The 16,641-nt window shown below is 46.9% G+C and overlaps 7 protein-coding genes across 7 annotated transcripts; 3 read left to right on the forward strand and 4 right to left on the reverse strand.

Annotated features, from left to right (window-relative positions):
- Positions 1-517: 517 nt before the first annotated feature.
- On the reverse strand, positions 518-2,247 carry FOXG_10784 (uncharacterized protein; the record flags this gene model as incomplete). Its single annotated transcript, XM_018390263.1, has 6 exons — positions 518-665; positions 726-1,075; positions 1,114-1,500; positions 1,564-1,890; positions 1,949-1,997; positions 2,045-2,247. 6 exons carry the CDS (start codon positions 2,245-2,247, stop codon positions 518-520), a joined length of 1,464 nt encoding a protein of 487 aa, XP_018248678.1.
- Positions 2,248-2,874: 627 nt separating this feature from the next.
- On the forward strand, positions 2,875-6,066 carry FOXG_10785 (uncharacterized protein; the record flags this gene model as incomplete). Its single annotated transcript, XM_018390264.1, has 4 exons — positions 2,875-3,815; positions 3,893-4,574; positions 4,665-4,907; positions 4,960-6,066. The coding sequence occupies 4 exons, from the start codon at positions 2,875-2,877 to the stop codon at positions 6,064-6,066; spliced, it is 2,973 nt and encodes a 990-aa protein (XP_018248679.1).
- A 482-nt stretch (positions 6,067-6,548) lies between these two features.
- On the reverse strand, positions 6,549-8,588 carry FOXG_10786 (uncharacterized protein; the record flags this gene model as incomplete). Its single annotated transcript, XM_018390265.1, has 4 exons — positions 6,549-6,627; positions 6,682-7,374; positions 7,423-8,226; positions 8,290-8,588. 4 exons carry the CDS (start codon positions 8,586-8,588, stop codon positions 6,549-6,551), a joined length of 1,875 nt encoding a protein of 624 aa, XP_018248680.1.
- Positions 8,589-9,198: 610 nt separating this feature from the next.
- On the reverse strand, positions 9,199-10,572 carry FOXG_10787 (aspartate aminotransferase; the record flags this gene model as incomplete). The annotated part of the gene is made up of 3 exons (XM_018390266.1): positions 9,199-9,260; positions 9,310-9,415; positions 9,472-10,572. The coding sequence occupies 3 exons, from the start codon at positions 10,570-10,572 to the stop codon at positions 9,199-9,201; spliced, it is 1,269 nt and encodes a 422-aa protein (XP_018248681.1).
- Positions 10,573-10,953: 381 nt separating this feature from the next.
- FOXG_10788 (uncharacterized protein) lies at positions 10,954-13,015 on the forward strand (the record flags this gene model as incomplete). The annotated part of the gene is made up of 7 exons (XM_018390267.1): positions 10,954-11,050; positions 11,107-11,334; positions 11,386-11,868; positions 11,923-12,191; positions 12,243-12,803; positions 12,859-12,937; positions 12,990-13,015. 7 exons carry the CDS (start codon positions 10,954-10,956, stop codon positions 13,013-13,015), a joined length of 1,743 nt encoding a protein of 580 aa, XP_018248682.1.
- A 496-nt stretch (positions 13,016-13,511) lies between these two features.
- On the forward strand, positions 13,512-14,554 carry FOXG_10789 (uncharacterized protein; the record flags this gene model as incomplete). The annotated part of the gene is made up of 2 exons (XM_018390268.1): positions 13,512-13,591; positions 13,639-14,554. The coding sequence occupies 2 exons, from the start codon at positions 13,512-13,514 to the stop codon at positions 14,552-14,554; spliced, it is 996 nt and encodes a 331-aa protein (XP_018248683.1).
- Positions 14,555-15,315: 761 nt separating this feature from the next.
- On the reverse strand, positions 15,316-16,251 carry FOXG_10790 (uncharacterized protein; the record flags this gene model as incomplete). The annotated part of the gene is made up of 1 exon (XM_018390269.1): positions 15,316-16,251. The coding sequence occupies exon 1, from the start codon at positions 16,051-16,053 to the stop codon at positions 15,316-15,318; it is 738 nt and encodes a 245-aa protein (XP_018248684.1). The 5' UTR covers positions 16,054-16,251.
- Between the last annotated feature and the right edge of the window lie 390 nt (positions 16,252-16,641).

Raw genomic sequence — 16,641 nt, forward strand, 5'->3', positions numbered from 1 at the left:
CTCTTTCAACTCGGCCTTTATTAATACATGCAGGGAGTATATACCAGTAGAAAATGTCAACAGACTAAGTTAAAAAGTTATCTTGGGCTATCTATCTTGTTTTGTCTGTAATTCCTCGATCAAGAAGCTTTAGACCTGCATTTTTTGGCTGCTGAGATAATATCTGCCTTGATTATAAAAACTGTAAACTCAGGCCTTGGCCGTCTGCATATCGGTGCAACTGTATGACTTGTACATTTTCTTGGCAAGTCGTCACAGAAAGGTACCTAGAGGCAAAACTGCAAAGCGAAGCTGGGCTTGGAGAGATCTGTACCTTGCCACATAGATAAAACTTAAAGTAAATATTGGGTGGTGTAAAACAGCAACCCTGAGCATGTAAAGTCTTATTGTGATAACTCAAGGTTAAGCCAGATGCGCGACACGACGTAATAAGCGATAGAAATTACAGCCACCACAATGCTCAAATATTCAATTAAGTCTCAACACTACTATATAAGTATCTCTGCGACCTGGCTACTCACAACGTGTAAGTGAAACCATCCGTGTTCTCAATAACAAGCTTTCCTTGCCTCTGAAGCTGATTCTTACGTCGAAAGACAACAGTAGTCAAGCCTACAGAGATGAAAGTGAGACTGGCAGCGGTCAAACAGGCGTAAAGTCCAGGTCTATAAAGAAGCGTCAGTCTGGGGCAGCCAGGTAAGTAGTGGTATATAGATCAGACTTACCTATAGCCGGGCTTATCTTGCCCTCGAAAGACAAGGCTGGCAATAATGCCACCGATACCACCCATTCCAACAATCAGTGCAGAACAAAAGGCACGACGCCACTGGCCAACAATATTATTAGATTGGTATGTCAGTGTAAGTGGTAAACACGCGTTATCACCACCAACCACAAAGTAGGCACCGATGTAGCGCACTACGTTGTCATGATGAAAACCTAGAAAGGAAAGGCCGATGATCTCAAGGATAGAGTTGAGCATGATGAAAGGCCCTCGAAGCTTGTACTTATCCGATAACCAACTCTCTGTCAGTCCAAGTATGCCGCCGAATACATAGCACTTAGGAGCATTAGCCTGGGCAATGGATGAGAAAGCATTGGCTTGAAACTTACCGGAGCATTCAGGGTTTGAGCCTCCACCACTGAGAACCCAAGCCCATCTCTTAAGACAATGGGCAGGAAATAAGCGACAGCATAGATAACCATGGATGTCAGACCGAAGTTGATTGCCAAGATCCATACTTTCCAGTCAAGGGCATTCTCAAGGTAGGGTCGGAGGGAGAATTCAGTAGAATGGGCATCGCCTCTGTCCGCATCAATGCGACTGACCATAATATCAACCTCTTCAGCGGTCAGAAAGCGCTTTGTTTGGCGGGCGTTCTCTGGAAAGTCGACGATGAAGATATATCCGACGAACCCAAGCAAAGCCGTGACGACACCCTCCATAATGAAGATCCAGCGCCAGCCTTCATAACCTGCAAGTCCGTCCATTTGTTGAAGCTAGAAGAGCATTAGTATCATAGCATTGGAGAGGTTGGCCGTAGGGGGGTTGAGGATACTCACTCCATAAGCAAGAACACCTCCAAAACCGCCAAAGACATTTCCAAACAGGTAGAAGAAGGCGATTCTGATGGCGACTTCATGCCGGACATACCAGGTGCTGATGAGAAAGACGGAGCTTGGGAAGAACCCCGCCTCTAGCAGACCCAATAGTATTCTGAGACCAGCAAGGTCCTGCCAGCGATGAGCGAAACCAAAGGCAAGCATAACGATACCCCAAGCAACGCAGATCCCGGACAAGAACCAGCGCGGGCCAATCTTGCGAGCCATAACCGTCATGATGGGTTGGAAAAGAGTATAGGTTGGGAAGAAGAGGAGGACGATGATTGACTAGACATAAACTCATTAAACGTGTCTTTGCGAGGCTTTGAACATGAAGGGAGCTTACGTAGTTCATACCGCCGAGGTCGATATCTTCACCCATTCCTGCAACGACGCTATATTCATCAGTGCCAACATCTACATCAGCTGTGACTCAACTCACGCATAGGCCAGATTCTGACGATCTATCTGACAAACGGTGTATAAGACGGCGATGATGATGCACAGTCGCATGTCTACCTTGCGTCGGATCTTACGAACCCGATCACTGAGGTTATTCATGGCGGTGGCTTCCACGGACCCGACAGCATATTCGACCTGTTCACTGGCAGCATCTTCTGCGTGCTTCTCCGTGGAGGACGTCATGGTGAAAGGCTTATGGTAGTGATAAAAGAGGTAGGCTGAGTCTTTCTTCTCGGGCAGAAGTACGACAGGGATAGGAAGCCCGTTTGTGCACGATTGAGGAGGATCGGCCAGTTTATGTGTAAATCCGGTATTCCCACATCATTCACGCCATTACGAACCAATTCCGCCAGTTGAATTGCTATGACTTCACACTAAGAGTCATTTTCATTGGATGGACATCGATATCCTTTACCTTAGTCTAAATCATCAACAGACTCTACCCCGGATTCTTATCCTGGCCAACTCCCCCATATTGCCATTCTATTCCCAAGCAACCCCGCGTTATGCGGAATCGGGATATCATTCCGTTTGACCGGAACCTTGATATTGAGTTAACCTAAATATGCCTAGTGTCACTGAGAACCGGAAAAGAGATTGCAAGCCGAGAAAATGACGGAAAGAGTTTCCTATTGTCTATTGTGGGTATTATATGAATTTCATATGTGAACTCACCAAGCATCCTAATGAGGTATCTACCAAGACATTTATGTACCCTGGACTGCCTTCAAGATCACATAACTGTTATAAGTGAACGAAAGCGCTGCACAACTTCAATTGAATTTTTAATACAACCCCAACACGGACAGTATGGCCCTGGATGCAAGGACAATTGACGAGCTTGTCCGGCTAAATGCCGAGCGCAACAAGGATCATGTGGCAGTTATCGAGTCGCCTACAGGTGATCAACATTCTCAGTCATACACGTCCAAGCAAATCGATGACTTTGCTTTCCAAGTTGCATGTGTCTATTCTGAGAAATACGACTTGCAACCTCGGACCTCATCTCACCAGAAGCCCAAAGTTGTTGCGTTATGCGGTATTGGAGACTTTGAGTATCTCATTACTGCACTCGCTATAGCCAAGCTTGGCCATACTACTTTGTTTCTATCTCCAAGATTGCCTCTCGAGAGCTGTGTTGGACTTTTAAGACCCTCAAACGCAGCGTTGCTGCTGGTTCAACAAGGCCAGCAATCTCTGGCAGAATATGTAAATGGTGATTCTCTGGATGTTGCGGCCGAGGCTGTTGCGCCAATCGACCAAGGCATGCCAACCCGCAGCACAGAGGGCAGGCAGAATACCAATCTGACAGCAGCCCTCGATATAGAAGCAGAGAGAAACACGGCTGTATGGATCCTCCACTCAAGTGGCTCAACAGGTCTTCCCAAGCTGGTATCTGTTCCCAACGGAGCTGCACTGCGTCGCTACACGGCAAATCTCGGTAGCCTTGGACTCGACACTCTTACAACTGTACCACTGTATCATGCATTCGGAATGAGCAGCTTCTTTCGTTGCTTCATAAGCCAAAAGACGATTCAGCTTTACGCAAAACTCCCCATTACAACCAGCCATCTATTGCAAGTTACACGAGATCGAATGTTTGGGTTGTTCTCTGCTGTGCCCTTCACTATCAAGCTGCTAGCAGAGTCAGAAGAGGGTATGCGCTTTCTGCGTGGCTTCAGTGTCATCACGACTGGTGGATCACCTATGCCAGAGGATCTGGGTACCAAATTGGTAAGACAAGGGGTTCGGTTGGTGAGCGTCTATGGATCGTTAGTCTCATCCCTTTGCTTGTCAATTGTTGTTCTATTACTGACATGGCCCCAAGATCAGAGACCGGAACACTCCTGACTTCGTTGCGCCCGGCTGAAGACCACGAATGGAGCTGGTTACGAGTCCCTGAGGAGGATGGCGACCTTCTCCGGTTTGAACACCAGGGATCTGACACGTATGAGCTGATATGCCCCAAGGCATGGTCGATGCTGGCAGATTCGAACCAGGACGACGGTTCATGGAGAACAAAGGACTTGTTCACCAAGCACCTAACCATTCCTGGTGCATTCAAGTACATAGGAAGATTGGACGATATCTTGGTGCTTGAGAATGGTGAAAAGTTCAATCCAATCTCTGTCGAGAGCGAAATATCAAGCTCCCCGCTCATAGATGGATGCATCATCTTTGGGACAGGAAAGCCAGCTGCTGGTATCGCTGTGATTCCTTCCGAGGTAACAGATCATCTGACTAAGGATGAGTTAAGGCTTTTACTGAGGCGCACCATCGACAAGGCTCAGACTTCGTTACCGATGTATGGAAGAATCACTGAGGATATGATTCTTCTTTTGCCCAGAAACTCAGTTGCTCCCCGGACGGAAAAAGGTACCATCATACGAAGCAAGTTCCTTAAGGCCTATGAACAGCAAATTCAGGCCATTTACGAAAAACAGGATGCGGCTGTCGAAACGAGACAGTACACGAAAGATGAGATATTGAAGTTTTTGTCAAAGCAACTCGTAAGTGTCTTACAACTGTCTCCTGAGGCGGAACCAGGTCACGACCAAGACTTCTCAACCTTTGGTTTGGACTCTTTGCGCGCAATGCAGCTTCGCAGCGCAATAATGAAGCACGTCGACCTCGGAGTAAACAAACTCGGCATCAACGTGGTATTTGACTTTCCCACAATTGCTTCGCTAGCCCAGGAGATATCCAGGGTTAGCTCCGGTGCAGAGGCTAGCAGTCTTGACGCCAAGGACGAACAAGATGCGGCAAATATGTTACAGCGATATGCAAACTTCGGCGGCCAAAGAAGAGAACCACGCAGTGCACGCACTTTGAGCCAAAACATCGTAAGTAAAGTCAAACTTGTGCTGGATTATGTTACAACTACTTACTCTGCAGCAGGTCTTGACTGGAGCGACTGGCTCACTCGGAGCACATCTACTGGCAAAGCTGGCCCTTTCTTCATCTGTCCAGACAGTCTACTGCCTCGTAAGGGCATCATCTAACGCGAATGCTCAAGAACGTGTCGAGAAGTCGTTGGAAGAGAGAAACCTGAGATCAAACTTTCCAGAAGAGCTGCCGCGGAAGATTACTTGCTTGGCGGCTGATCTTTCTGACCAATACTTGGGTCTCGGGAAGGACACCTTTCGATCTATCGCGAGAGACGTCGATATAGTCTATCACTGTGGATGGACTGTCAACTTCAACCAACGTCTAAGCACATTCGAGAAGTCATGTGTTGCAGGCGTTCGCCATCTGCTCGATCTCTGTTTGGCCGACTCTGGTTTAGCTGCCGCGCGTTTCATCATGTTCAGCTCCATCGGCACTATCATGAGTACATCAGAGGACACCATCCCTGAGCGCCTACCAAAGTCCCTTGCAGAAGCCAACCGGACTGGATACTCGCGCTCTAAGTGTGTCGCAGAGCAAATCTGTGCCAAAGCTGCGGCTGAAGCTGGTCTTCCAGTAGCGATCGTTAGAATTGGTCAGATTGTTGGCGATACTATCAATGGCATCTGGAATACATCTGAAGCGGTGCCATTGATGATAAGATCAGCTCAAATAATTGGAGCACTGCCGACTTTGCAAGAGCGAGTCCGATGGTTACCTGTCGACGATGTGGCACAGATTGTTATCGAGATTGGATCAAGCGATGCTATAGTAGCAAACGAGACATCTGTCTTCAACATAGTGAATCCTCATACTCTCAGGTGGACAAAAGACTTACTCCCACTGCTAGCCCAGAATGGTCTGGCCTTCCAGGCTGTTCCACCTTCGGACTGGCTCAAAAGACTTGAGGGGTCTGATACTGATCCCAAGGCAAACCCACCAAGAAAGTTACTTGAGTACTTCAGAAGGCAATGCCAGCATCAAGACAGTGAGGAGCGAGAGTGGGAAACGAGTAGGGCAGACAAATGGTCCCCAACTTTCCATAAGTCGAGTGCACCGAGTCCGCAGTTGATCTCAGTCATAGTTGGTTATTTCAAAGGGGCCTGGAAGGTGTAAATAGCCAATAGACACTGAGTTCCTTATGTCCATCTTTATGTCTGTACCGGTTACTGTATTGTGATTATGTCAATCTTTCATTCTCTTCCGCCAAAGCCAACTGTGGACATGGGCTGCTGGCGATTGTATGCAATCATTTATGTTGTTAATACCACCCGATATGGCACAGGTCTTGTACAAATAGTGACGTTTTACCTGAGCGTGGAGAGTAATCTGCGTGTGGACTGCCATGACTTCATGCTCATGAAATATTGGTGGCTGATCAATTTTAGATACACTGAAATACTGCCAACGTGCACCCATTATCTACATTTAGCTATCATACTATTGAACTAGACTAAGTTTGCCGCGGAGATTGATACATCTTGAACGAAATATATGATCCAAAAATGTATAATACACATATCATTGTGCTACGGCTCAAGTTATGAACTACAATACTGCTGTTTCGCATCATGGTAGAGCCACCCATATCTAACAAGCTATCCCCTCCCGTTGACATAGTGAGAGACTTCATATTGAATTGGCTTGGCCTCCCTGTCTGCCGGGTCCACAAACCACCTGTTATATTGTTAGCATTTGTCAAGAAACACGCATGCTCAAGCAACAACTCACGTCAGGTCAGCTCCCTCAGGCCTTTCTTCCTCGAGAGCCGTGAAACCATTGGCCAACCACACAAATGCAAGGTCGCTATCCTCGCACAAACTCTTCCACTCAAAGTCCTCGTATCTAGGGTCCTCAAGAAGTGTGAAAAGCTGGATTCGTGAGCCTGGATGCAGTGACCGGAGTTCTCCATCCTTGGTTCCATTCTTGTAGGTGCTGGTACACCCTGACGCCCATACCGTTCTCTTGAGATATGACAGGGCATGATTCTGATATGCCCGAGAGACTCCTGGACGAAGACTGAAGGATGAGTAGTTCTGTGTCTGGAGCTTTCTGATCATTCTCACGATGAAGCGATTGCACATCTCAATGGATGTAACCAAGCTTCCGTGACCGAGTGGACTGGCTGGGCCAAGTATGGTAAAGTAGTTGGGCATATCAGCAGCACAGACCGACAGATAAGACTCAGGAGCCTTGAGCCATACCTCTTGAAGGTTGAGGCCATCCTTGCCGAGGATAGGGAAACGAGGTGCATAAGATAGCTCAAACCCAGTGGCACAAATAATAGAGTCCACCTTGGACTCGCGACCATCCTTTGTGAGAATTCCGTTGGGTGTGAACTCGGCAATGTCTCCCCAAACTACCTCGCACTTGGGCGATACAAAGGCTTCTAGATATCCCAATCCGGGTGTTGGTCGACGGCATCTAAGATATGTCAGTTGATGCTATTCCCCCAAGGCTATTTGTACATACCCAACAGCAAAGTCCGGCTCTAGAAGTTTGGCCAGGTCACGCCTTGAGTCGAGTTTAGCCTTGAGGTTGTCAACGGCTGATTGGCGAGCCAGCTTCTGTTCAGGTGTATGATCCATGAAAAACTTGAAACGTGTGTTGACATCATCCTCCATGCCCTTGCGGAATTCAAGATATTTCTCGGGGTGCTTGGCCCACTCAGACTTCTCCTCCTCAGTGAATTTGTAGTTGACACCCTTTGGTCCAGCGAACTTCTCACCGATGCGGGAGGTAATCCATGTTGGACTGCGAATGTGAACGTAGATCTTCTTGACCTTGTCAAGAATAGCCGGCAGAACTTGAATTCCGCTGCTACCGTTACCGATCAGAGCAACAGTCTTGCCCTCAATATCCTTTTCCCAGTCAGAGGGCCAGTTGGCGGTGTGAAACATAGTGCCACGGAAGGTCTCGCGCCCGGGGACGTTGCGAGGCCATTTCCAGTTGTTGAAGAAGCCGGTGGCGTTTACAAAAACGTCACACTCATCAATAAACTCATCGTTGGTCTCGCCGTCTGTGACGCCAGGACTGGAGATGGCAACATCCCGACCATCGGTCTTTTTGACACGGAGTTGCCAGATTTGTCTCTCTTCTATCCACTTGGCTTCAACTACTTTATGTGATAACTTGAAGTATGAGCGCAAGTCGTGTTGGTCAGCGCAGTCCTCAAAGTACTGCTTGATCTCTGGTGCGGGCGCGTAAAAATGCGACCAGTGGGGATTGGGTGCCCAGGTATACTGGTAGCTGTGAGCTGGAACATCACAGGCGCATCTTTTAGCAGTCAGCATAGCACCGTCTTGAGTGGCTTGAAAAGGCAGCAAGGGCTCAACATACCCGGGATATCTACTTTCATGCCAGGTCCCGCCTATACCAGCATTCTTCTCATAAATAGTGAGCTCCACGCCAGGGACCTTGCCAACGCGGACTGCACGGGCAAGATCAACGCCTCCAAAACCTGCCCCGACAGCAATTACTTTGAGCTTGCGGGGTGTGAGCATGGGAACCTTGGATAGGGCGTAAGCAAGGTCATCGCGACCCTGGTAGTCTTCAGTGGCTCCCGGCAGGGTAGTGGAGGTAACAACCTCATTGAAGTATTTGGTTGCACGGGCTTTGGGAGAGAGTGAATAGTCCATCTTGGATAGAAATTGTTCTTGCAGTGTCTGAGCTTTCAGTATAGACTCTAATCTAAGATCACGGGAAAGTGTCTACTATATTCTAGGCCGGGCCTTGAGTATCTTGCTCTTTTCCCAATGGAAAGACATAAACGATAACCGACACTACCCTCCACCATTCCCTTGTAACATAAGAAGAAGCGGAAAGCGGATTGTATTTCCCGGCACAAGTTGTGGCGTAGCCCGGAACGTTGAGCGAAATCCCACCAATGACAAGTGTTTACACTGGTACTGGCTTTCCAAGACATAGCTCCCGCATTCATCAAATTGAATTAACAAGTACGAACTACGCAGTATGAGTTAATAACAGAAGAATATTTATAAAGGCCTGCTTTACTTACAGCTATCTTTTATATAAGTTTATTATAGCTCTTTTAAATATTAGAAATTAATTTCATTATATATGTGTTAAACTCCTAGTAAATATACTAGTTACTAATACTAAGATAAAGCATAATAAAGGTAATTATTGTATCTTATTTTATAAAAACATATTATAAGTAATACTAATTTATAATAAATATGTATAATTTATTGCTATATGTTACTTTTTTTCATCTCTTAAGCCTTTTTAAACACCTCCGTTTACTGCCATAATTGCATTCACCACATATCCTACATTCTTCGAATTCACTATTACTGTCAGCGCTTGTATCTGGATCAGCGGAGCCGCGTAACTTACGTCCTGCCATTGATATTCTTCCAGATGATGAGAGGTACACGTGGTACTCGTTCTTTAAGCGAAGCACCTGCTGAGGTCTGAGACCTGTGTATGAGAACATGCCACTCTGCAAGGCGATTATTTAGCGGAATTGCAAACGAGACGATATTCAGGTCTAATTACCTGTTTAATGATGTGGCCGAAGTCGCCGCTTTCATCAGAAGCGTTCAAACCATCATGAAGTGCTGATCGGACTTGCCCCAGTCTTTTGCTCATAGAAGAGACATCCGTGAGCCATTGAGATCTAAGCTCTCGGTCGCCGAGAATCATTTTCACAATGGTACAGCCTGTTCGTGGGGGAGTTGAGTATTCAGTGCGAATAATGAATCGAAGCTGCTGAAGTATGTTGGACTGAGTGGTGGTGTCCTTGCTGTTCATAATCAAATGGAAAGCTCCTGTTCTCTGTCCGTAGAGACCGAAGTTCTTAGAGAAGGACTGCGCCACACAGAAAGTCACACGGTTCTCAAGACTGGCAAAATATCTAAGCGGCCAAGCATCTTTCTCTGGATTTCCTGTAGCAAAGCCTTGGTACGCATTATCAAAGAATGGAAAGATGCCTTTGCGTTGGCAAATCTCGGCTACAACCTTCCATTGTTCTCGGCTAAGATCAAGTCCAGTTGGGTTGTGAGCGCAGACTTGAAGCATAATCACATCTCCAGTTTGACCCTGAGACTCAAGAGTGTCGACCATTCCTTGGAAGTTGAGGAGTCGTGTGGCTGGATCGTAGTATGGATATTTCTTGCATTCCACGCCCATCCTTTCAAACATGAGAATGTGAGGACCCCAAGTAGGATCAGAGACCCAAGCACATCTTGGTTTGAGAGAACGGGACAAGAAAGAAGCACCGATGTGAATGGCCCCAGATCCGGAGACTGATTGAACCGAGACAATTCGTTGCAACAGCTCAGACTGGTCATCTTGACCCAATAGAAGCCTTTGGGCCAATCCGAGGTAAGTGGCATCGCCCTCGATAGGGAGATACTCATGCTTCCCCGGGTCGTTCTGAGATAGGAGACGGCGTTCTGCTTCCAGTACCGAAGGCAATGGACACGGGTTCCCGTCATCCGAACGGTAGGCCCCGATTAGGAGATCGACCTTTTGCGGGTTTTGGTCGAGGCGATAGTCTGCTGCCAGAGAAAATATCTCATCGGCGACGATGCTGGGTACTGTCTTCAACCATGACGGCATGACTTCCTTGGAACTGTTATCCTCGAGAGAGGGCATTTTGACCACGAGCTGTTGTAAGGGTGCTGGTGTGTAATAGCTGCAAGTCTTGAAACTGTAATTTGGAGGTAAATATGTCAAGTGTCTCCACGGCGAAGTAATTATTTCTTGTCTTTTGGTTAGAGTCAGCCAGTACCGAGACTGCGAAAAGCGGAACTATGGAACTACGGAATGGCGGAATTCGTACTAAAATACGAATAGCGGAAACAATAATACATTCACCTCTGCGGAATCCCTTATGTGGAGCCTGGCGATAGAAGTGACATCTAATTCCGTCTTAGAAATTGTGTGCCATAAATTGAGAACGAAGCACAAAATGCTGAAGGTAACCAACATTCGATCGAAACTCTGCGGTATCAAGGAGTCTAGCTATTCGCAATCATGACCAAGTCTCAAATCCCCGTAGGCGAATATCTATTCCGTCGCATTGCCTCGCTTGGTATCCGACATATTTTCGGCGTGCCTGGCGATTTCAATCGTATGAACTCAGACAGTAGTTATTCCCAGGAATTCACGACTAAGTTCTCATCACAGTTACAATCTTGGACTATGTTTATGCTGTGCCCGAGCTGGAGTGGCTGGGCTGCTGCAATGAACTCAATGCTGCATACGCCACGGATGGATATGCTCGCATCAGAGAGCTTCCAGGAGTCCTCCTCACAACGTACGGGGTGGGCGAGCTGTCAGCCATGAACGGAGTTGCTGGAGCTTATGCTGAGCATGCCGGGATGATTCACATTGTTGGCATGACTAGTCGACAAGGTATGCTTGTTTTTAGCTGAGTTGCATTGCAGGCACTACTGACTCAAATAGTCCAGAAACAACGACCGCTGATCCATCATACATTTGAGCCAAACATGGATCACACTATCTATATGCAAATGAGTGCTCCTATCAGAAACTCACATGCATTTCTAGTCAATGAGGAAAAATTGACTGCTGATATTGATCGAGCAATCGAGGATTGTGTCAAGAGCCGCCTGCCTGTATACATCTTTATTCCTATGGACGTTCCCTCAATCCCAGTTCCTCTCTCCGCTCTCGACAAACCCTTGAATCTAGAAATTAAGAACGATGGGGAGATTGAGTCTAAGATCCTCAGCAAGATACTCGATGCTGTTAGCTGTGCCAAGAACCCGTCAATCCTTGCTGATGTTCTCACAATCCGTCATGGCGGAAGGGATCTTGTCCGGGAGTTGGCTGATCTAACTCAATTCCCGACGTTCTCTTGCCCACTGTCTAAAGGTATCATCGACGAGGATAAGCCCTACTACATGGGTGTTTACAGCGCAAATGGTACAGTGACCTCTCTCGATTCCGTGGCTGGTATTCTATATTAACACTGTGCAGTGTCATTCCCTGGTGTACAGGAGGCTCTTGAAATCTCCGACCTGATCATCAACACTGGCACTCTGCAAACTGACTCCAATACTGGTGGATTTACACGCAAGATTCCGGAGGAAAAGGTTATCCTTCTTGAACACAACAAATGTGTTGTGCTTGGCGAGGAGTTCCCTAACATCCACTTTCTCCCTGTTTTGCGTCGACTTGTCAAGGATCTCAAGGCCAAAGCAGCCCAATACAACCTTCCGGTCGCACTTCCGGCTGCTAGAATCAACGTTTGTTCTCCCCTGTAAATATCTTGATCACTCTACTGACGACGACGGCAGCCACCTCAATTGCGATCTGACCACTCAGGGCAGCTGATACAGGACTTTGTCTGGCAGAGGATTGGCAAGTTCCTACAACCAGATGACATTATCGTCACCGACTGTGGAACAGGTCAATTTGGAATGTTTGATGCCACGTTCCCCCCACGCTCGAGGGCTATCACATCAACATTCTGGTCGGCCATTGGATTCTCGGTCGGGGCTTGCCTCGGAGCGTGTGTTGCTGCCCGCGAGATGAGACACCCTGGTCGGGTGATCCTCATTATCGGTGACGGCTCTTTACAGATATCTGTTCAAGATATTGGAACTTGCATTCGCTTTGGTTTCAAGCCCATCATCTTCGTCGTGAACAACAACGGTTACTCAATTGAAAGAGCCATCCGTGGCGCTGAACTGAGCTACAATGACATCAACTCCAATTGGGATCACCAGCAGCTGCTTAGCTTCTTCGGGGCTAGACCTGACACTGGCATTGCGAGCTTTAGCGCTCAGTGCCATACGGTGGAAGAGCTTGAGAGTGTTCTTAGCAAAGACGTACTCAAGAAGGCAGAACATATTAGCGTAAGTGGATCTGATAAGTATTTCGTAGTCATAGCACTAACGTGTTGTCCTTCAGCTTATCGAGTTGTTCTTCAGCCCATTCGACTACCCCTGGCGCTTGGCTACCCAAGTTAGCAATACACTTGGCAGACCCCGTAAGTCTAACCATTACCAAACTATTCATTTGCTAAGGCTATTTATTATAAGTGGAAAAGCAAGACCAATTCGCCTAAGAGTTTAGAAAGACTATAGTAGACAGTTAAATATATATTTAAAATTATATATAATGCCTGGTTATTGAAGATGTCAGCATGTCTATACCATTCCAGTGAAATGCCATTACATTAGGTTATTCACATTCTTTCGACATCAAGCGCATGTTGCTCGAGTTCATTTCAACACAACGTTGTAAAGTGATATTGGTGCGATTTCGAAAATTAGTATCATCGGGACACAGACACTGTTAACAAGAAAAATATGTGATAATACTTCTCAGCCATGTGGAGACTATGCTAGGTCCAGATGTAGGAACGGGTTGTGACAAGAAAACTACATTCCGATTCGGAAGACCGTTCCGATATCCTCGAAGCTCCACCCAGAACTGCATTCCGCATACCCACCAGTTCCGCATTGGGCTATGTTGGCAACACAAAATAAATAATTGTCGCGAGGGATAGAGCCGCTTAGGAAAGTTATTGTTTCAAGAGAAACATTCATATCAACGTCACCATGCCAGGAAAAAAGGTCCTACTTACAGGCGGCAGTGGATTTGTTGGATCTCATTGCCTTGATTTTCTGCTTCAGGAAGGGTGAGTTCAATGGCCATCTCAGCGTTGAGTTTCCTGACATAACCAAGCTATGAGGTCGTTGCAACGGTGCGATCTGAGAAGAAAGGACAAGGAATTCTCAGTGCCTTCCCTGCAGCCAAATCGCAACTTTCATACGCCATTGTCGAGGACATTGCTCGGGGTAATGCTTTCGATGAGGCTGTAAGAACTGCCGAATTCGATGCAGTGTTGCACGTAGCCAGCCCATATCACTACAAGCCGTTAGATATACAGAAGGATCTTATTGACCCTGCTGTCAACGGCACATTGAATATCCTCAAGGCAGTCAGCGATCACGCCCCAACGGTCAAGCGCGTCGTCATAACCTCATCTTTCTCCGCGGTAGTCAATATTAAACATCCCGAGAAAACGTATCGAGAGCATCACTTCAACCCAATCACTAGGGAGGAGGCATATGAGGATGGCGTACAGGCTTACAGAGCTAGTAAGACATTTGCCGAGCTCGCTGCTTGGGAATTTATGCAAGTCAAGAAGCCTGGATTCTCTCTCACCACTATGAATCCACCTCTCATTCTTGGACCACCGGCCCCGTGGCTCGTATCCATGGACTCGATCAATACTTCCAATGAGCGTCTGAGAGACCTTTGTCAGGGAAAATGGAAAGACGAATTACCTCCAACAGCCTCGTGGTACTGGGTTGACGTTAGAGATGTTGCTCGCGCTCACGTCCGAGCATTGGAGAAGTTGGATGCTGGAGGAAAGAGGTTCTTTTTGATGCAAGGTAGGATGAGTAATGCTCAGATCGCACAGGTGGCAGCAGATGAATATCCGCAGCTCAAGGATAAGATCCCCAAGACTCTCGTGGACGATACACCACCCGATCTTTGGGAGGTTGACACAGCACCATCGAGGGACATTCTAGGCCTCGAGTATCGGGATCTGAAAACCTGTATAGTTGACTCGCTGAAGCTTCTGATAAGTTAATATTTGTTCGACGAGGCTAGCGAAACCCTGTCGTAACTTAACTATTTAAAACAGAAAGAATTCAATCCATCCCATCCGTTGCAGCTAATTTAAATATTACGTCCGACTATATAAGTAATCTATCATTCAATTTGAAGCTTCTCATCACAGTCCTGCCACCAGTACGCCACCAGCCATCAAAGCAATAACTAAAGACCCTGCCACACGCAGGGTTCAAATCCACGACACTCCACGACACATTTGTGAATATGGCGTGGATATGGATGCTGACTAATAATTTCGATGTGGAATGGGTGGAAATGGATCCATTATGGAAATGGATCCATATTGTGGAATTCGTGGAATGGAAACCTACTTCGTCCAACAATGGTAATTAATGGGTCCCGCCCGCCCTCGGTGACGTCAATGTTTTTGTCATTGGTCCATTAAAATCCGCCGTTGCTTGACGCAAAGGCAACACACCCACCGACGTTCCTGTTTCTTGTTATGCTGGATATTCGTAGCCGAACCGATATACCTATAGACGCGCCTTGCCGTCTCTCTCCGTCAAGATCCAGCTTTTGTAGAGCTGAAAGAGCCGTTGATTGTCCTCTTCTGTTCGTTCTGGAACGGATGTGGTTGACTTGGTAGGATGGGGAGTGGCCATTTCGATTTGGGGTAGTAACGCGAGTAACAGTGAAGCCCCCAGAATGGACTCATTGTGTACGGAGGAAAATGGGGTGGCAAATCGATGTTGTGTTGTTGTGGGTGATAGAAAGTACTTAGGATATGCGGGATTTCACAAGGAAATCAAGGTATTTTCGAACCCCACCTAAAATATTCCACGATTTCCACATGTGGAACATGTGGAAGGGGCTTCGTGGCGTGGATATGGAAATGCTGAAGCCCACGTGGAATGGAATGGAATGGATATGGATCCACATTATGGATCCATATGTGGATTTCGTGGTATGGATTTGAACCCTGGCCACACGAGAACCCGAGGAGTCATCTACAGCCTCCGGCTTATCATCTTTGTTACCCTCTCCTTGCTCTTCGTCTTGGTCTTTATCCTCATTTGTAGCAGAAGTCCCAGTGATTTTAGCTTTCAGAGTGCTGCATGCGTCAGGTCCGACTGGCACAAGATCCGTGATACCAGGATCATCACTGCAAGCCTCCCATACTACTCGATACTCAGAAACATGTTCCGCCTGCCAGCTTGTCCATTCAGACGCCCACTCCGAGAATTCCTCAGCTGAAGATCCAGTAATGACGGGAAGTTTGCAAGGGTCTTGGGTGTTGTAGAGACTTCCGAGGGCAAAGGATACGCCCAGTTCAGACATGTCCATAGGAGGTGCGGGGATGCCGGTAAATGACAGGGAGTCTTTGAGCTCCCAGCATGATGGTATCGTAAGAGATGGACGTGAAATGGTTATGGTTGGTGCTGCTGTTGGGGTTGGGGTTTGAGCCGTGGCATGGATGCCGAAGGCGGTGAGGAGGATGACAATGGAGGTGTGCATGTTTAATTGTATATTTGCTCGTTCGTTGCAGTAAGAATTCTGTTGAGCAAAATGATGCTCTTTTTCTTCTTCAATGGCCTTTAAAGCGCCCTTTTTATCTTATATTTTCGCAGAAGGCTCCTGCATAAGGAAGTTTGTAATTTCTTTGTAATTTAGACTTGGCAAGCAGGCGCAATGCGCCGAGTCTTATCTGACAAGGTGGGCTGTTATATCTTAGGCTAAACCTTGGAAGGCAGCTGACTTCATTTATGCTTATTCTAAGCCACAATCTTGCGACAAACCCTTGTGGATAAGCAGACACTAAGGCCAGCAATCAAATGCCACAAATAGGCTAAATACCAACCCTTCTAGGCATCAGCCTTGCTTGAAAATATTCTTCTGCGGAATTCCGTATTTTAGCCTCTAGTTATGACATATTTTGTTTGTGCTTCCGAAATGCTTAAATGTAGTGCGAACAGCGATTAAGCTTAGCACAGCGACGGGTAGATACAGCGCCATAGGACGCGTTGAAAATCAAGATTGCAACAAAATCTCCAGTTTGAACCTGAATAACAACTGCTACATATGGCTTGGGAAGATCTCGATGTC

The sequence above is a fragment of the Fusarium oxysporum genome, chromosome 7, assembly GCF_000149955.1.
Source record: "Fusarium oxysporum f. sp. lycopersici 4287 chromosome 7, whole genome shotgun sequence".
NCBI classification, from domain to species: Eukaryota; Fungi; Ascomycota; class Sordariomycetes; order Hypocreales; family Nectriaceae; genus Fusarium; species Fusarium oxysporum.